At 43.5% G+C, this 20,440-nt stretch overlaps 2 protein-coding genes across 20 annotated transcripts in view; one reads left to right on the top strand and one right to left on the bottom strand.

The window, feature by feature from the left end:
• The window catches only part of ABI2 (abl interactor 2), a 65,034-nt gene extending 52,824 nt beyond the window's left edge, over nt 1-12,210 (top strand). For 10 of the 19 annotated variants that reach the window (XM_053983129.1, XM_053983137.1, XM_053983128.1 and 7 more), the window contains 3 exons: nt 2,038-2,124; nt 2,446-2,619; nt 6,104-12,210. In XM_053983129.1, the coding sequence (XP_053839104.1) occupies nt 2,038-2,124; nt 2,446-2,619; nt 6,104-6,279 (437 nt within the window). In that variant the 3' untranslated portion in view covers nt 6,280-12,210. The remainder of the gene's footprint in view (nt 1-2,037; nt 2,125-2,445; nt 2,620-6,103) is intronic. The other 9 variants (XM_053983132.1, XM_053983146.1, XM_053983133.1 and 6 more) reach the window with 1 other exon arrangement.
• A 600-nt stretch (nt 12,211-12,810) lies between these two features.
• The window catches only part of RAPH1 (Ras association (RalGDS/AF-6) and pleckstrin homology domains 1), an 86,582-nt gene continuing 78,952 nt past the window's right edge, over nt 12,811-20,440 (bottom strand). The window contains 1 exon segment of the mRNA XM_053983127.1: nt 12,811-20,439. Coding sequence (XP_053839102.1) covers nt 18,832-20,439 — 1,608 coding nt within the window. The 3' untranslated portion in view covers nt 12,811-18,831.

Here is a 20,440-nt window from a genome sequence, read left to right as displayed (position 1 = left end):
TAATAAAAAAAAAAATTAGTAATAAAATATTTGTATCACCTCTTTGAGGTCAAAACTAGAGTCATTATATAGCACATAGAGACAATATTATGATAGCCCCTGCACAATGCAAAGACTGAAGCACAAACTGAGGGGTTAAGATACTCAAGGAATGATGTCAACTAGTGTTAGCATCACCATTGTGATTAAACTACACAACCCGAACTGAACCTGGGAATTTTTTTTGTATTTGCTTGGCATGCTTGTCTAGAGTGATTTATTTTTCTCCATGGAAAGCCTTGTTATTTCTTTCAAAGAAATATATATAGGTCATGAACAAAGTACACTAAAGAGACCAAGGAAACTGGAGCTACACTCCTATGATATGTATGAATTATATGAATCCATGTGATGTTGAATAGATGAATCATATTGAAATTAAACACTTTTCTAGTGTATATAATTGGAAAAGCAGGGACAAGGATGCTGAATCGATGAATATTACTGCTTTTCAGTAGGACTCTAAATTTGAGTTCCCTTTTTCTGCTTTGAAAAAGTGCAAGACCAAATCTTTTCACAGCAATCATGGTTACTCTTGAAATAATAAATACTCTGAGGTCACGTCATTTGAGTCAAAGAAACTGTAATCAGAAATATGCTTCTGTTTTTTCTCAAGAGATCAATTAAATGGTGAGATAATGGAACTTACTTTATATGGAGGTACTTTTGCAAAAAAAAGGATGTTAATATTTTCATTCGTGGAGTCTGGTTCTGAAAGAAATGTGAATGTGAGTGACAGAAGAAATTCAAAGCACTTAAGATAGTTGTTACTGGAATGAGCAAACAGAAGAAATTTTGAGACTTAAGTTGTAAATGCTGTAGAACTCTTTTCTCTTGCTATGATAATGTGAATTAATTCTGAAAAATGCTATATCATACCTGTCATTTTTCTTACTACCTCTGGAAGTAAATAAATAAACTTAGTTTTGTCTGGTAGCTAAATAAATGTACTGGTACATGAAGTATAGACTTTTTTTCCCCTTAATCCCTTTGGACATGATTAAATGTTTTTTTGTATGCCACATACTAACAAGAAATTTATTATTTGTGCTTCTCCTAAAGTGTGCTGTCTGAAAAATCACCTTGCAACTTACCTAAAGAATTTTGCTGCGTTATTCAAAGTGATACTAAACACTCATAAAACTATTTAGCTGATGTTTTAACTAGATAACTGAAACTCACATTCCAGGCCTAAACCACAGTTCAGCGTTACAGCATTTGTAACTGGCTGAAAGTATCTTCTTTTACTGGGAATTCACATATATTGTACAAAGGCAGCTCTTACTGTACAAAGAGAGCTCTTCTGGTACCAGTGAAAGGGCTGTTGAGAGTTCAGTGCAGAGAAGTCAGGTGGGGAGGAAACCAAGCAGCACATCTGGAATAGGCTCTGTGGTTTGGCAGCAGCACAGTGTGCTCTGTTCTGTCAGTAAGATCAGAAGTGTTGCATCTTTCAGATCTGCACAGTTCTCAAAAGGCATATTTTTCTGTTTTGTCTGAAATAGCTGCCTCATTCAATGGGGGTTTTGGCCTACATCTTGGGAAAAAAAGAGGTATATCCATTTCCACTACTAGGGATTCATGGATGCTGTTAGTCACCTCTGTAAATATCAACTAGATTTGAAAGGGGTAGGGTTATAGGCAGAGAGTCCTCTTGATACATTTGTTAGTTAGGTCTGTTCATGAAGTGCTATATTCTGTAGTAAGAAACTTCATCTTAAGGGAATCTCATAATCAAATCAGAAAAATGCTTCAGCATGGATTCTTAATGTTATGAAAAAGAGCTGGGTTGGAAATTTTAAAAATTGAGAAATATCCTTGAAGAAAGGATTAGGAATATGCTTAAACCACCTGAGCCATTTTTCTTTAAATGTCAGTCTTTTTATCTCAGCTTCTTGGCAGCCTGCTGCATTGTCTGAGTGATGATGATGTCTACTTTCCTGTTTGCTGCTTTGTTGTGTTTCTAACTGGATACCTCTCTCTTTTTAATTTCTGTGGCAGCATCCCTTGCTCCTCCTCCCCCCTCCATCCTACAGGTAACTCCACAGTTACCACTAATGGGATTTGTGGCCAGAGTTCAAGAAAACAGTAAGTTTGCTGCTTCCTTGTGCAATGTTTTATTACTGGATGTGGCTTTTGGATTGAGTTGATGACTTGTCTGTATATAGCCAGAATTCTGCATTCTCTACTGCCTCTGCAAGTTTGTCTGAAATTGTGAAGGGTGGGAAAAAGAAATAATCTTATTGGAGGTACCTGGTCATTCCTTCTCTGAATTTTCCTGTCTCTAGTGTATTTTCAGCAGTTATAACTGTTGGTCCCACTTCCATTAATTGGGATAGAGAGTATTACTTGAAGCAGCTACCATGGTTGTAGAGACATTTTCATGGTTGTATTGTTACTTCTTTTCAGTTTCAGATACTCCTCCCCCCCCACCGCCTGTGGACGAGCCAGTGTTTGATGAGTCTCCACCTCCACCCCCACCTCCAGAGGATTATGAGGAGGAGGAAGCAGCTGTGGTGGAGTACAGCGATCCCTATGCTGAGGAGGACCCTCCTTGGGCACCAAGGACATACTTAGAAAAGGGTAGGTTTGGAGCTAGAAGAGACAGTAGGGTTGTATTTGTAACAACTTCTTGTATGTGCTCCTGCCTTTGGACGTGAAGTCTGCCTAGACTCCTTCATACCAGTATTTGGTATTACAGCATTTTAGTCAGTAGGTGTGTTTATAGTGTCTCTCATACTAATGCAAGGCAGGGGGAGATGTGTGCACGTGCCTTGAGAAACAATTTTCTATTTGATGAAATAATCATGTTTGAATGATAGTTCTGTTCTGCTTTCCTGTGGGACTTTATGAGCTTGGGAACTAAAATAGTTTATATAGGTGCATATACACACAGATCTGTTCCATCTCACATGGGATAGCAAAACTGTAAAGGAGAATCTTTAAAGATAAGCTGGAGAAAGTCAGGCTTTTAGTCAGAAAATGCTTCCTGCAGAGAACAAAAGAAGCCAAACATTGTCTCTATTGATGTAGAGACCCATGCACTAGATGACCAAAACTAGATGACCAAAACATCAAAAAGGTTGGTCTGTTTTTAAGAAACACTTTTAAAAGTAGTAGAAAATACAATTGCTTTCAGCATATGAAGAACTATTAAATGGTAGTTTTAGGAGACCAGAAAAAATGAGATATTGACATAGGTGTGGATTCTGTTGTAGTTAGATGAATGTCTCTACTTAGCCCATGTTTTGAGATTTGACTGATCTGCTGGATTTGGGAGAGAAGTGCTTGGCTGTGAGTTTTTTGTAGCAAGCTTTGAAGCTTTAAAATTAACGAGAAACCTTATACTAAAAGAGGACTTTAATACTCAAAGAACGTGTATATTTATACTGCTGGGAATTAAAATGCTTTATTCAGCAAAATAATTTATCCTGTGGGAACTCCTTAAGTTCCTATAAATAGTATTCTGTGCCATATGATTCAAAGTGGACAAAACAGATGAAAGTAAGTAGCTCTTCCAGCACATTTACTCACAATAAGTAGAATTCCCAATTCTTAGGATTTGTACTTGTACTTTTGATATGACCATTCTCCTATTTAAGTTCATATGAGAGCACTTTTATAGGATTAGGGTAGATGACCTGTGCAATAGAAGATAGGACACCAAAGAGGTGTCAAATACAGAGAGTTGCTGAATATGAGAATGGGATTCAATATGACCCCATTCTGTAGAGGGTCAAGCAGCGTGGGAAGTTTAACATTTAACCTTTAACATTAAGAGCTGAGAATGGAGCCTGCAGCTGAGGATGGAGGTGAATAGCAGATCCATTTGGAACAGATGAAGAAATTGTTAAGTAGGATATAGTTACTGGGGATGCTGAACATGAGGACACTGCCATGTGACTGTAATAGCAGCCAACCTATGGTGTCCAGGGATGTGCACCGCAGTTTTCCATTGAGCTCCGTGTCTGGATGTGTAGTAGGAAAAGATAAGAAAATGACCTGGCTCTGCAAATCAGATGAATGGAAATGGGTATCCAGAAGGAAAAATTGCACTTACACCACTTAGAGAAACTGTGTGTTCACAGATTCCAGTTGGATAGTCAGCCTAGCCTACATTTGTGGTCAATTGGATATAACAGAGTTCAGCCAAACTCTGTAATTGTTGAAGAACCAAAGATGACTGATTGGAAGAATATTAGCCTAAATGAGTAATTCTGTTTTTCATAACTGCATTGAAACACATTCAGACAGAAACAAAAAGAGGCCCTGGCTTAGGCTGACAGGGCAGGATGCCACCTCCTGAGTCAGTATTGCTGCTTCCTGTCTCATCCGGAGCTTTTCTTGCAATGCTGGCCTGGGCTCCTCATAACTTGGGGCATGTGACAAGCTCACAGCTTGAACTGGTGGGACTACAGACTGAAGGATTAAACAGCCTTTTAGAGAGAGAACTGTTGCCAGTACACAAAGCAGGAAGCAGTGGTGATGTAAAAACAAATCCAGGCTTCAGGTAAATTTTATGAGGCTTAACAAGAAGCAAATTTTCTTCACAAATTTAAGGAAGAGTTTCCTTCTTGTGGTCATGAAATAATGAATCCATTCAGTATCCAAAGGGACTAGAGTACACTCAAAAGTTAGAAAGGAATTGGAAGCTACCATGATCCTTGGATTATTATGATTATTATTATTGTCATCAAGAGAATGAAAAAAAAAATAGCACAGTGACTCTAGGAAGAAACTTCAAAACCCTTAGAAAGGAATTTTGAAGGACTTAAATTGAATAGATCACATGTTCATACACTTGTTTTTCAAGCTGAAATCATACTTGTTTCTCTGTTGGTGTTTTGTTTGCTTAAATTATATGTCTAAAACTGTACAGAATAAGTACAACTGCTGGCACAAAGAGCCAACAATATGTGTTTTTAAAGTATGCTCTAGTCATATGATAAAAAAAATTCTTTGCATACTCTGATTTTCCACTGGGATTGATTTGTATATTTTATAATCTCTTCTGGATCCAGGTTTCCCTGGTGTTGGTTTGTGTTGATTCCTTTGGTCCCTCAAAAAGGAAATTACCTCTTTTCTTTTGAAAAGAATAATGAGACTTGGACAGTGGTTTTATGAACATATGCTGTTAATTTTTAGTCCTTGCTTTAGTTTAGAGTATCTTTCCATCTATCCCCAGCACAAGATTTTAGGATCCCTGTCCGACATACTTTTTTTTTACCTTAGTGGCAGCACTGCATGTTTCATTGCCAAGCTCTCAAAGCAGTGATTGAAATTATTTGTTAAAGTACTCAGAGTCTGGCATAACTAACTTTCTCTATTAAACACATGATAGCACTGAGATTGGAAAAATATATCAGTTTTATGTCTATTTTCTGACATTTCAGGACTGTTCTACTTAATATTTCCAAGTGCTTTGTCCAATTTCTTTGCCTTTCCTAACAACTTTTGTGCCATCACTAAAATATTCTGCAGCTGTAAGAAAAATGTCCTGATACAGTTTGTGTACATTTCCACCTTCCTTCTTCATGGCTCCTAACAGGGATTTGCCCACCTTGGTGCTGTGTGCCCTGGAGTGGCTGCTGGATACTGAGATGCACATGACCTTTAGAGATTTAAATGTGGAAGTAGCTAAGGTAGATGGAAGTCTGGGATATCAGCCTTGGCTCACTCATACTGTGGCTTGAAGAGAGCTCTTGTTACACTCCCTCTTCCATGTTTTCCTGCTCTTTCCTGTGCTGAGATCTGGTTTAGCACACGTAGGACTAGTTCTGAGTGGTCATAGCCATGGGGATTCACAACCACCTCGTTGTATCATTCCACACCAAAAGTTTATCGGTTGGACACTTCCTCTGATGGGTCTGGAAACAGTAAGAATAGACGAATTAAAGGAGTCCTGGCTCATGTGCTTCAAAGTGTAAGCTTGTACAAAAGGGGGTGGAAGAAACTGTTTCTCTCAGCAGGTCATTCTGCACACACACAGTTGCCTGCCATGAGGGAGGACTGCATTTTCCTCCTCCTCCCCTACCTCTCCTAACACTCACATTCTGTTCTTTCCTAGTGGTGGCAATCTATGACTACACCAAGGACAAGGAAGATGAGCTCTCATTTCAGGAAGGTGCCATCATTTACGTCATCAAGAAAAATGATGATGGCTGGTATGAGGGGGTCATGAATGGAGTGACGGGGCTGTTCCCGGGGAACTATGTGGAGTCGATCATGCATTACTCAGAGTGAAGACCAGAGGACAGAGCACTGCATCTCCTGCTGCAGGAGCTGTCAGGGCTTCCCAGATCTCCACCAGTCTCTGGGGCCCCATCCAGTATAACTGAATGAAGGATAATTGTAACAACCACTCATTTGGGTTTGGTTTGGTTTTTTTTTCTTTTCCCCCCATGATAAGACAATAGTGATTTGAGTTGTTTGAACAAATGGCTCTTCAGCTGCCAGCAGAGGCTATCTTGAGCTATCTGACTTTGAATGAAGCTGACCCATTCAGATGTAACAAACTTGTTGATTAGCTCGTACTTCACTCGAATTCTGACTTCTGACAGGCCTTGGAATCTGCCTCAGGAGTCCTGTGTGCCCTCATGGTACTACCATTGGAAGCAGTGCCTGGCACTGGGGATGCCCTGGATGCTTGTGGTGAAGATTACTGGCCAGTGGACATCCCTCCAGTTTCTACGCTACACTCCTGTGCAGCTGGAAGAACAGTCATGTGCTAGCAAACACTGGGATCTCTACACAGAGACGTTCCTGTAACTGACTTCCAGATAGCTGGATGCTTCTTTAGCATAAACACTTCTGCAGCTGCTCTGCACACGTAGGCATAGGGCACACAGAGCCAGCTTTCATTCACTCACCTTTCAGTTTAGACAATTTAGATGGCTGCAGCCCAGAGGATCCCACCCCCATTTCTCATCTTCTGAATGCCACATATTTGTTTTGTGTTCTGCACTGATGTAACTGTGCTCCTCTCCACAGCGAGCTCCTTGCCACAGTTGCTGCCGGTTCAAACAGAACTCACAGATGCAGTTGATGGTGAAGGTGAAACAAAGTTTACAGGTCCTCCTTGGTGTTTGAGGATTAACTCTAGGGGGTGTGATCTAAGGTTCAAATCTACTCATGCCTGCTTGCACTAGAGAAACTTGCCCCCAACTTTTGTTTTATGCACAATATAATCTTAAAAATCCAATCAGGTATTGTAAATTGGCTATTTTGTACTTGACGACTAGATTTGCATATGTACTGTGAGAGCCCTGTGCAGAGGCAGGACAAATGGCAATTGTCGTCTTCATGTCTGTTGCCAAAATCTCTTCAGTGGAAGCAAAAAGGGCTGTTGTGTGTACTGGTTTCCCATGGAAATCCAAGCAGTAACTAGTAGTAGTCCTAGCTCTTCCCCTAGCCCTCTCCATTGTTTATTATAATAGGTATTTTGAGCTGTACTGGTGGCTTGGGGTGGAATAATACCAAGTGAAGGCTCTGTAGCCCCTTGTGATGATACTTGGCTTTCTCATCTAGTCTCAGTTAACAATTCTGCTCAGTGATTGTACACAGCAGATCACTGTAAGTGATGGTTATACTCATCTGCCCTTAGGAACATCTGAATGCTACTTTTGGGTAAATATAATGCATTAACTAATTTAATTTCTTGTTAAGTCTCATTATCCTGCAAATTGAGAGCCTCCTGGGCAAGGGCATTTTTAGACTGCCACCTGGCCAATTTCTAGCTAGTACCAAGAGTAGCTTGTCCAAAGTGAGATAATGCTGCAGCTGGAAAGGCCGGTGTTAAAACAGAGCAGTGCACAGGAGAGCAGGGCTGGATGTGTGATGGCACTGGCACCAATACAGGTAACTGACCCAGCCCATTGCTTGGTAGTTAGTGCACTATCAGCATGGAGGTGCAAGTTTGGTGCCAGCCTGGGCAGGGAGGTGCCCTAGCTGCTCAGGGGGCAAGAGGAATAAAAATGTGTTTGTAGGCCATGGAAGAATGTGATCACCTGCTGTGAGCTTGTGGAACTCCTGTGACAGCGCACAAGAAAACAGCTTGGTAAAAGTCTGCAGGAAGGACAACTTTGAAGAAACTCATGTGCAGATAGAAGTCACTTTCTCCCTTGCTAATCTACATGTTGTCTTCTTTCTGGAAGCTGACAGCATTGTTTGGGATGAGTGCCAGAACAGTTACCCTTTAAGCCTTGTGTTTTCTTGAGAAGTTTTCTTGCATCAAGACTAAGAGAACAGCTATGTTCAGTTCCCTCAGCCCATCATCTCTGTGGAAACAAGTCCAGAACCACTGGTTGTGCAGTCACTGAAATAACTGTTTCTAGTATCATTGGGCAGGTCTAAGCTTTTGGCATAGGGAGGTGGTGCTTCTAGCAAAGGTGATTGAACAGCAGCATTCACAAGCCTTTGGTGCTTACAGGGTGGCTGTGTTTTCCAGGAGTATCAGAGCTTTCCTGGCTTCTCTTGCCTTGGAGTTGTTTGTGGCAAAAATTCAGCCCACAGTGCTCAAATGCATCGTTAGGGCAGCTTAATGAGTTCTTAAGTGAGAGCTGAACCTCTGCCTGCGCACCCCAGCTGCAGCTGGCAGGTCATACTTTAGTGAAACATGTTTTAACCCAGTCTGAGCAAGAGCTTGTGCTTGAACACTTCTGGTAGGTGGGTGGGGTAGTGTGTACTCCCATTGTGTGTGATACTTAATCTTCAGTCAACTGGTTTTTCATCTTGCAAACTTTCTGTCATGTGAGAGCAGAGCAGTGTGAGATGAACGCGTGCAGAGCCCAGCACAGAAGATGAGGCTGCAAAACCCTTAGTGATTCCACTTCCAGGACAGCTGTGTGACAGCTCCTGAAGAACTGGCTTTGGTGTGATGGGCCAGGGGTTAGTTTGGTCCCTGCTGATAGAACATGGAATTGTTTATCCTGCAAGAACTGCTGTGGATGGAATTTCTGGGTCACCTCCTGCTGGTTTTATGCTTTATTATGCAGTACTAATGTAAAGAAATTTGTTGAGTTTTATGCATATTTTTATTTTGTACAGATTTTAATTCTGTTGCTTGTTTGGGGATGATGTGATGTAATGGTCATAGACCAGACCAAGGTAAACAGGCTTTGTATGTTAATGTTACATAGATTGCATGCTAGTAAAGTCAGTGAGGGTTGTGTTTCCAGTTTTGTCCCTTGTATTTCTCCTTGTCCAAAACCTTCTCTTCCCCACCCCTTTTTAATTTACACATTTACTTTAAAAGGGGTGGCAAATGGGGGGGGCGGGTGGGCGAGAAACACCTCAGTATTTTAAATAAGGTGCACAACATCTCTTCACTGCTGAGTTTTTCGGCCACAGCTCATGGTGTTCTGCATCAGAGGCTGTTGAAGCAGGAATGTGTAAGCATGAGAGGTGGGGGAAGGAGACACTCCAGCATAGCCCAAAGAGTGCTGAATGGCCAAAATGTATATGTTTCTCCCTTTGTGAGAACTGCCTTAGCCCAGCCAGCTGTTTTCATTGTGCACAGAAATTGTTCAGCATCCTCTAGCGGTGTGTTTTGCCTTTGCTGTATTTCAAAGGTTTCTTCCTTCCTCTTGGCGCCAGGGACAAAGCTATTAACTACAGCTGCCTCTCTGTCATGTGCCTGCATGAGAGGAGGTCTGACTGAGTCTGTCCACATCTAGTGCTGAAGCAGGTTCATTTTGGTGCCTTCATTCCAGCAGAAGAGAGATAGCTGAGGTTGCATGTGTCTGACCCATTCTTTCCTTAGCTGTTGCAGTAGAGGGCTGAGAGGGGCAGGAGAGGCATCCAGCAAATTCCATACCTGAGGGTCCTGAGGGTGTGTCCATGTGCAGTGGCCAGAGTAGGCACCAGAGAGCTGAAGCAATGCTGGATCCACTTGATGATGGTCTGACTGGTTAGATGAAGACACTCACTGAGGCACTGAAGAGCCACAGCTCTCACTGGAGGACAAGAGGTGTGGCTTGGCCCTGAGGTAGATGACAGCTTGGTGTGTGTTACCATGAGACTGACCATGTTCCTGGAATTCAGCTTATCCTTGCAGATAGTTGAGTTGGATGTCATAAGAGTGTCTGGAGATGTCTGCTGGTGTGAACCACAGGTCCTGTGGTGTGTGGCTGGGTGGCTTACCCGTGGGTGCCAGAAAGGCTTAGACCCAGCTAGTTCTTGCTAGAGCAGTTTGTTCTCCTTTCCCAGCTGCTGGGCATTTTTTTTTTCTTGCTGCTGAGGGTTCTTGGTGACAGCCAAAGTTGACAGTGGCAGTAATGCAGCTTCTGAAAAGTGCCACTTTCATCTGGGGTGTGTCAGGTGATCATGAAAAGAAAGCAAGGAAGCAGCAGGAGTGAGGAGCCTTTTCCAGTAGAGGGTGTGTGGGCTGCCTGCCTGCTGTGGATGTGCACATTGTTGACTAGAGGTGGAAGAGGACTGTGCACTGATACTGTTGCGCTTCTGTGGCGTCTCCCGCCTGTGCTTGATGGTGACTTAATACTGTCCTCTTCCTAGCACCTTCCACCACATCCTAGCAGATGCTGTGGATGCACCTCTCTGCTGGTAACGAGCCTACTTTATTAGTTATGTCTGTGGGCTCCAAGCATAAAGCAAAATTTCCATATTTTCTTTTCTGGAAAGGATGGAACTTCATGTGATTTAGTAAACTGGGAGCATGTACAGAGCTCTCCTCCCAGAGGTACAATAGGACATTTTGTAAAACAGGCGACATAGTATTCTCTGCAGGTCCTTTTTGGAAGCTGCTTAGAGGATGCTGTTGAACAGACTGTGGTGCTGTGGCTTTACTAGGAGCAGTAGTTGCATTCTGAGTATCGAGAGTCACTGGTGAAGGCACTGCAGCATTTCAGGCAGCATTACAAACCCCATGCAGAGACTTCAGTACCTGTGTTGGCAACCGTGGCAACAGAAAAGGTACAACACTGTTGCATTCACTAAGGCAAGTATTTACAACACTAGCCTCTAGGGAAGGTGGTGGTGGAAACTGAGTACCAGCAGGATCCTGGGCTACAGCTTCTGGGGTGCCAGTTAAAGCATTTACTGTGCTTACAGGTGTATTCACCTTCCCCAGCTTCTGGCATCTCCCAGTATTTGGCACAGCTGCATTTTGTGGATAAAATGGTTATTACACAGAGGTCAGAACAGTACCAGAAAGGAACAATGTGTGGTTTCTTTTGGGGATTTCCCCCCACAGTAGCTGAAGTCAATATGTAGTAACAGCCCTATTTATGTACTTCTGATGTTAAAACTTAAAGCATAGTGGGACTCCCACCTCATGTCTGCAGGGACATACTGAAAGCTTGATGCAGCCACAGTTTGACAACTGCTGTTAAAAAGAGTAGCTCATGGTGATCTGCTGCTTTCATTTGGAAAAAAAACCCACCCATGTGTTTTGTGTAATCTCCAGCCAATGGAAGAAGAGGTTTGGGGTTTTTTTGGTACTTTAAATGTACTAACTTTATTAGCACCTGTGCTTATTACAAGACATATTACAAGACAGTGACGACAGCAGCAGCCTGCTGTCCAGAGGTAAGCCAACACCCAGGACCCTGCTGAACGCTGACATGGGAACCCTGCTGAAATGGGTGCAGTATGTTTATTCCAGTTTCTCTTTACACCGCTGAAGAATCCTACCACTATTTACTAATAGGAAGAGCTATGTACAAATTTATTTCCATTACAGCGCCTCGGTAAGTGCTGACATGTCCAAGATTTTTTTGTAAAGAACAAGTGCTTCTTTTCACATTTGAAAAAGTGTCTTTTGCAACTTGCATGGACAAGTAGTTTCTATGAATTCTCTGGAGGTGTCAGTGTCTAACATGGATTTTGTCCATGCACTTTTTTCTGAAAGCAGATACCCCCTCTTTGGTTTGCAGTTGGAGCAGCACACTCTGCTTTTGCTTTTGGCACTGCTGATGCGGTGGATGGATGCAGAGCCCACTGTAAATGACCAAGCCCACAGGACTCTGGGGAGCTGTATGCTGCCAGTAACGTTTTAGTGTGTGTGCCATTTGAACCACCTTCCAGTGAGTGCAAAACCCAATTTTTAAATTTTTTTAATTGTACTTGGAATTAATTGTTGCTGTGTACTAAACCCTCTTGTTATGAGCCCTAAATAAAAAGAACAAAGCACACCTCATGTGTTCTGTGAGCGTGTCACAGCTGTGTCACATTTCTTGTCTTTGGCAACAGACTTCAACGCACTAGAGCAAGGGCTCGTGGCTGGTGCATGCAGGAACCCTGTCCCTGAGGCTCTCTGAGCACAGCACTTCACATGGCAAAGGTACAAATCTTGGCATCTGGCCTGCTGCCTTCAGCAGCAGCCTCGCTAATGTAATTCTCAAATCTCTGCTGCTGAGGGCCACAGGTTACGGCTGAGAGCATTTCCCAGCCAGATTCCCTACAGCCCCCAGAATGGGGCCACAGCAGCACTTACCAGCCAGCAGCTGTTCCATGTGAGCAGAGCTGGACAGGACTCTGAGCAAGGAGGAGATGGAAAAGGTGAGCCTTCACACGGGGTCCTCTTTAGACCTGTAACTGGTGTGCAGCACCTGGCTGGTACAGCCAGCTCTGACCCAGCGGAAAGAACGGTGCAAAGGAGTAACAGCAGGTTCATGGGGAGTGAGCACAGGAATGGCATACAGCTGTAGGCCAGCAGCTGCCTGACCCCCTACCGAGAGGAAACACTGAAGACCTGAAAAGCGTGGGTCTGAGCTCATGAAAAAGGAAAATTGCAAGACAGAGGATTAAAACAGAGTATTAAATTTAACTACATCTTTATTGAATTGTGCATATTCCATTGTATAATGATCTATATTGGGTACTCTATAATGTAGTATTTCTTTTGTCCTCTCTCATGCTTAAAAAAGTATATTTATACATATATTTATATATATTTATAATATGGCAAAGCTCCCCCCAACATGATGCTATCAGTCTAAAAGAGCTTTGATTTTTTTTTTCTGTTTGGAAAGGGAAGAAGAGGGGAGGCAATCCCATTGAAAGATAAAATGTGCAATTTTCTTTTTAAAGCAGTAAACATGAATGTATTTACAGCACTCAGCACAAGTTTGCTGCACAGACAAATCATCATTGCAATGACACTTCTTACACTTGCATCTCCAGTATTAAACAGAATATTCCCAGTGACTGGTAACAATTAGTGTAAGCCATAGACCAAACTGCTGCTCCAGTTCATTTCTGGTCCACTGCAGTCCACTAGGAGGCCTAAGATTTCCAATTACAACTTATGACAAAACATTTAGGTTTTCTTTTAGAAGTACAAGCGCTATTGTGCTGCACCAAATCAGCCAGCAGGGTGCCATGGGCACAGCTTTGCTAAACTGTCCTTTGCAAGTGTGTACCCAGTTCCCAGTGTTGGTTAAAGGCAAGGGACACACAACATCTATGAGTGGCACCCTGTTCTCTCACCAGACATGTGCTAGAGATCAGCAGTATGAGACCCCTGGCAAAAAGAGACTGGTGTACACATATCTATATACCTGGAATTTAGCTCAGAATGCATCTTTGGCATCTTGGGAAAGCTGGAAGGAAATTATTTTCCACTGCAGCTAATGTTTGAATTCCAAAAATCTCCTAAAATACAAGTTGCCTTCAAGCATTTAAATAAGGGGGGGTAGTGTCCACAATCTGGTACTGAAGGTCCTTCTCATTCATTTCCTCCAAGTCTTCTACCTTCTCTAACTCACCTTTACCCAAGATCCATCTGCTGAGCAGAGAGCTCACTGAGTCCTTGCCCTACCGAGTGCCTCAGAGCACCAAATGATCATTACCCAAGTCACTCTTTTCCCTGTGGTTGGTTAGTAGCAATTAGAGTAATTTACATGGTGCTGGATTAGCATGTGTTTTTCATCTCATTTGCAATTTAGTGTTTTAAACTGCTCAAAACTAGACCAAGCCTGTGTCACAGTATTAGTGAGTGCTGCCCCTACAACAAAACCCTGGTTTGGTCAGTCTTCATGGGCATTTTTTAATTGAAGGAAAGAAAATTCAGAAAGGAAAATTACTCAGCTTAGACAAACTCAGAATTCCAAAATAAAGTTTAAAACCCCACCAGCATGTGGGAAAAAAATCCAAGAGAAACTATCCCTTGTAGTGTTAAATCCTCTCTGGTTTGGAGTCTGCCCCAGTGGTGCAAGGGAATGAATGCAGAGCTCAACACCAGGTGCCACAAATGGGCCCCAAAGTAGTACAACTCACCTGCAGTTGAGGAGCACTTGTGACTGAGTATGTAATCTACACCTTAGTAATGCTAAAAGGAAAATAAAAACCCAGCAACCAACCAAACTCCCATGTTCTGGCTTCATCCTCACTACCTTCTGCCAGGAATTCGTACTACTGTTCTGGAGTGCAACTGATTTTAACACGACACTAGGTGAAATAATACTCATATTAGGACCCACTTATAATCTTATTTTGAATAAGAAACAAATTTACCTGCAATAGTACCACTGTAGCAAAACAATTTGGTTCTATGCTGTTTCCTGTAAAAAGCAGAAAATTTCTTTTTGCCCTTCTGATGTTGAAATGGCACTTTTGGTTCATTAAACTGTGGGAAAAAAAATTAACTGAGAGGAAAACTGGCCACATTTTATCTCTGAGCTGATATGATTTATCTGGTTGACTAAGGGCACAGAAAGAAGGAATTAGAAAACCTTTAAATGTGCAAGCCAAGAACAGTAAATGTTAAAATGCACTTGTTGAAAAAACTGCTTCCTCTCCCCTCAGACCTGAAAGCAAATAATCCAGGTACCAGCACTTTGTTTCCCTGATGTGTCACTCACTGTTGCCCTGCAATAACTGCAGAGTAAGCTCAGGAGAGGAGCTCTTTGGCTTTGAGGTCATTACCAAGTCAGAGCAGTCAGGGGTGGTTTGCCACAGGAGGAAACCACTGTGCAGGGTGCAACAGGAAACAAATAAGAGAATTATTCAGACACTTGTGCCTAACTTCCTCTCCCAGCTACAGGTGTTAAAAGACTAAACAGGACCCCTAGCATAGCCACCTGAAACATGTTACCTATGGTTTGTTTAGAACCTGTGGTTTCTTTAGGTTTTAAAAGTAATTTCTCATCTAAGCTTAGTACTGCTAGAAGAGCCTAGTTTTCCCTTTCAAAGCAACTCCCCAACATCCGAATGGTGATATAAGTGTCTGAGAATAGTTCCCTGCTTTCTACACCTGGGCTGCAGGCACAGACATCTGGCTGAACAGGGCTCTGGTACTCAGAGGTGGATGCTACGCTGCATAGCAGAGGGGAAATGAAGACCAAATGTGGAAAAGATTAACAAACACAGATAAGCCCTCTCAGCTGCCCTTGCAGCAGGGTCCCTGACACCCCCTTAACAAGTGGCCAGCCTGTGCTCTGCCTCATGTAACGCAACTCCAGCCGTACACTCTGCGTATTTTGGGATCAAAGCACTTTTGTGTCTGGAGTCTGAACACTCAGCCATCACATGCCCATTTTAAAACTGCAAAAAGTATTACTGCCCATGTTTGTAGCAGGAAGCCCCTTCCTGGGTGTCTGAAATTCAGCCCCTTAATTTTCTGATTTAATAAATATTATGGTGCAATTATGAGATGATTGCACATGGGGGAAAACAACTTACTTGCAAAATAAGGTGAAAATATTCACTGTCACAAAACCAGTAAATATACTGGAAAAGCAAGTTACAATGGAGGATATCTCATAACCTGAAAAGGCAACCAGGTTGTCTGAACCACACTAGCCAAATTTCCATGCTCAGCTGAGAGACAGCAAGCAGCAGCCACTCACTGATCACTGCTGCCTTAGGAAGGAAACTGTAAGTAGAAGGAATACAGGGTGCCACCTTTGTTGACATTCATTCTTTTTGCTGCAGACTTAGGAGTTACATAGCTGTCTCCCAGCAAGCTGTGGGCAGCCTGCAGTAGTAAGGATGGATTAATTGCCTAGAGACAGATACTGGGGAAATAAATGTGGGCACAGGAAAACGAGAACAAAGGTGAAAGGCCTCTGAAGAAACTGCACTCAAAACACTGATGTGCCGAGTCCAAAGCCCAGAGGTACCTGCACTGAATGAACTAAAGTAAAAGGCCTGGAACTGACACACACCAAGTGAGGCTGTCTTGGGGAAAAGAAAAGCAGGTGGGGCAAGCAGAATTCCCTAACTGTTCTCACCTGGGAGCATGTTTCATCAGCCCAGGTGCATCTTGCCAGGAGCAGGAGAACGCGCCCAATTCCCTGTCCTGGCTAAGGGCCTAGCAGTTACGGCTGTAGCGAGCACCTTTTGCCCTCTGGTGTGTCTGAGCCCCAGGAGCTGCACACAGCACAAAGCAGCGAGCGGGAGGACCAACATGAAAATTACAGCACCCATGAACTGCAGTATAGCTTAACAACCCTCAGTCACCAGCTACACTGAGCATGCTTAAAATCAACAATGCAAATGCTTTTAAGGACACTTTGTAAGCACAAAAATAGTAGAAATAAAACTTGGTGAACAATTTGAAAGATACAAAAAAGTGCCTTTCCATAGCAGTGCTTTAAAAATGCACATAATGGTACATACGCTTATTGCTCAAAAAATCTAGTCTGAGATATTAAAACAATTTCCAGAGGTGCTGAAACAGATTTTTAAAAAATCATATGAAACAGTTCAGCACAGAAAGCACCACTAATTTTTATCTTTTCATGATGCACCTATTTAAAACTATATAGTTATAAATGTGTAATTTCCACCTCAAATTAGCAAAACTTTTTTTCCTATTCATAAAATATTCACAAAGACATTTATTTCATTATTTGGACTTTAAAAAAAAAAAACTTCATAAAAAAAAGGAATGGGGGACACTGTCAAAATATTTTTTAAATCTATCCTCCTGAATTACTTTAATGAGAGATTAGTTTATATTGGTTTAACAACAATGTGAGGATACTGCCAAGTCAAGCTGCTGTCTTTGTTTCATTCTTTGGGAAAAAGAAAGCATTTAAAGCATGCTTTTGGAGAAAAAGTAGGCAAACAGTGAAATTATTTGCCCTATGAGCCTATTGACAGTATGTATTGACAGTACCCCCATGCTGACAAGAGAAGCTGTAACAGCTGAAGATGGGGTAGTTACAGTATTTTAGTTGTTTTACAAAGGCTGTTCTCCCACCACCCTGCAAGGAATGTGCAATGATACATAAGACCACTTACACTACCTTATCACAAGGTCTGAATATGTGGGTAAGACTGTACAATCAAGCTACTGAAGTAGCTACTGAAGAAAAAGGACTGTCATGCTTGATGTGATGACCGACTGTAAATCAGCGACTAACAAAAAACCAAGCAAACCAATAGTCTTTTCTACTCATATGGGCCCTTAGATGAAATTCCTAGCAAATGCTATTGCCTCTTTAAGGTTGTTTTCTTTCCAGTCTTCTTCCTTGACTGCTAGAAGTGCAACTTTGCAATAAACAGGTTAATACACTGGTCACAGTCTCTGGCAGGTCAAAGAAAAGAGAGAGAATTCCTACACTAGCTTGTCCTGAAATTGCTGCTCCCTTCTCTCTTTCCAGAAGGAAAAGTTTCCTGACAATCCCTAATCAATTACAAACAATACTTTCTTCACACATTTCCAGAGCTTGTTTTTATGAAGACACTACATTTTACCAGGCCCAGACCAGGTGAGACTGGACACTGTGCATGCCTGTGTGAGCACACAGCACTTTCTACAGAAACCTACCTGTTCATTCAGAGTAAGAGTTACACGGACAGCTCATGGATCGGTGTGGGTCAGCCTTGGGGGATGGCAGGATTTTCGATTGCAGGAGTCCTGGCAGCTTTCAGAAGGGGTTAACACAAATATATTCATCTTGAGCCATAGAAACAAATGGTTGAGCCTATTATCAGTTAGAATGCATAATGGTTTGGAATAATATATATTTATCCTACTTAACTAAATGGACAAATAAGTTTGAAATAATTTCTATCAGTGTATATTTTTAAACTATTTGAAAGGAGGGGGAGGCTCTTTATAGTATAAATATATTTCACTCCAGCCCACTATATATAAAATCTATTTCTTTCCTCTGAACATACTAATTTTCAGTAGTATTATGACCAGAATGTTTTGGTATGTTGTATCTGTACTTTTCAACCAATGCACAATGTACAGTTACCAGCCGAACACCTCAGCTTTGCAGAATTTACCCACCACAAACTGCTGAGAAAGTGTGTGGGTTTGGGTTTTTTATTTCCTTTCTTTAAAGTGCCCCCTACATCTCCATCTTTATGGTAAGATTTGACCAGTTAGAGTCCGATTCCAGATAATATATTGACTGAAACAATAAATACGGTTCTACAAAAACATTCTGGTTATCTTCTATAATTGCGACGAAATATATCACAATATATTATATACCTACACTTATAATACATGCACAAACATGTCTCACGTGGACAGACACTACAAAAAAATTATCTCCCTCCCCCTCCCCTAAATGCAGAAAAAGTAAGAAAATGGGGGTTTGGTCCAATTCATAAGAAGGGTAAAAGAAACTAAAGAATGAAGCCAACACCTCTCCACCCACTTTTCCCAATAAAGTATCAACACCCCTAAGCCCCCATATTTCTTAACCTAGCCATGAAAGGGGAATGTCTTTACATTTAGCCATAGCTGCAGTTTGAGATCACCTCTTTTAATGGGGCTATCATCCACGTCCCCACATCCTCTCCACGGGATCATGGGCTGACAGATCACAGAGCAGCCCACAAGTCATGGAGAGCACTGGCCCTGGGGACTGACTACCAGTCCCGTGACAGCTTGGTGTTCTGATCCCTTTTGGGCGGTGCGGGGGGCGGCCCCCTCCGTAACGTTGCATAGCCAGATATATGACTGCCCCCAAAGCTGCTGGTCTTCTGCTGGTCAGCCAGCAGCTCTGGCGGGGGTGGAGGCAGGGCCATGTCGTCCATGGTGGCCGTGGGCTCCGTTCTGGACATCCGTGCGGAGGAGAGCGAGCCGTGCCGGGTGATGGATTTCCGCTGCAGCGTCCGGTTGAGGTCTGCCAGGAATCCCGGCTGAACGCTAAGGCTGGACTTGGGGGAGGTGGGCACTTGTGGGCCAGCTGACCCCGGGGGCTCTGCAACCTCCGCCTGTGTCAGTCGGGTGCTGTCGTTCCGCTTGGGGCGTGTGGGTGGTGGGGCTTTTTTCACAGATGGTTTTGACCACACCTGTGGCTGGGGATTTACAACAGCAACTTTTGGCGAGGTGCTGCCTGAAAACACAGATGGAATTTCTACTGGAGGGGGAGGAAGATCTGTTTCAGGTGGTGGTGGTGGGAAGTCTGAATCGGATGGTGGTGAAGGGAATTCAACCACAGGTTCCTTTCCAGACACACTCGGAGCAGAAGCCTTGGCTGGGATCCCACCTTGTGGAAGGACAATGGGCAGGCTTACACCAGAAAGGTTGAGCTTTCCTGGCTTTGGAGGGGCTGGAGGAGGTGATGACTCCTTGGAAGGAGATCCTGACGGCTCTGGGGTGTGTGCAAATTTGCTGACAAGGCGGTCCACTGAAGGCCTCTTGGACTCATGGTACTCAGTGGAGCTTGTGGACTTGATGCTGGAGTTGCGTTGAGGTGTTGGAGGTGGTTTCTTCCCTCCAGGGCTTGATGTCTTGCCGGCCTTTTTGACAGGAGACCCTGATTTGTCAGGCGGGGGAGAACCTGCAGAGGAAGCTGGGGAAGGAGGTGGAGGAGGAAACACTAAACTGCTCTCTGGTGGAGGAGGGGGGAAATCTGGTGAAGGAGCAGCAGCAGGCTGCCATTTGGGCTTTGCCTTCACTGCTGGAGGTGACTGTGGAGCCACACTCAGTGGAAGGGGTTTCAGGGGCTGGGGCTCAGTGGCAGGTGGCGTGGGAGGAGGGGGAAACTGGCTGACTATCTGCTTCACCACCGACGGCACTGGGGACTGAGGGGATGGAGGAGGCTTTACTGAGAAACTCTGCTGCTTTGGGAATGTTGCAGGGGGAATGGGGCCAGGAGGGGCTGGGGGCAGAGGAGGCACCTGGGGAGAAGTGACACTTGGTTGTTTCTTTATTGCAAGTGGCAAGGGTGCAGTCACAGGGGGAGTGACGTGTGTGACCCCCGGTGACGCTGCCTTCCCACTAGGCTGAGGGGGCAGAGCTGCCATGACAGGCTTTGGGGGTGCCTGGGGTGGTGGTGGGACAGGCACAGGAGGAGGCGGTGGTGGCAACGAGTTGGAAACAGCGGCCTGGCTTATATTTGGTTGAACCTGATGTATCTTGGGGGGCGGTGGTGGTGGCGTGAACTGTGGCACAGAGGGGGCACAAGGTGCCGGCTTCAGCTGTGCCATGGCCGAGCCCGGGGTGGGGGGCGGCGGTGGGGGCGGGGGGGGG

The sequence above is a fragment of the Vidua macroura genome, chromosome 7, assembly GCF_024509145.1.
Source record: "Vidua macroura isolate BioBank_ID:100142 chromosome 7, ASM2450914v1, whole genome shotgun sequence".
NCBI classification, from domain to species: Eukaryota; Metazoa; Chordata; class Aves; order Passeriformes; family Viduidae; genus Vidua; species Vidua macroura.
This window is presented reverse-complemented; position numbering and strand designations above follow the sequence as displayed.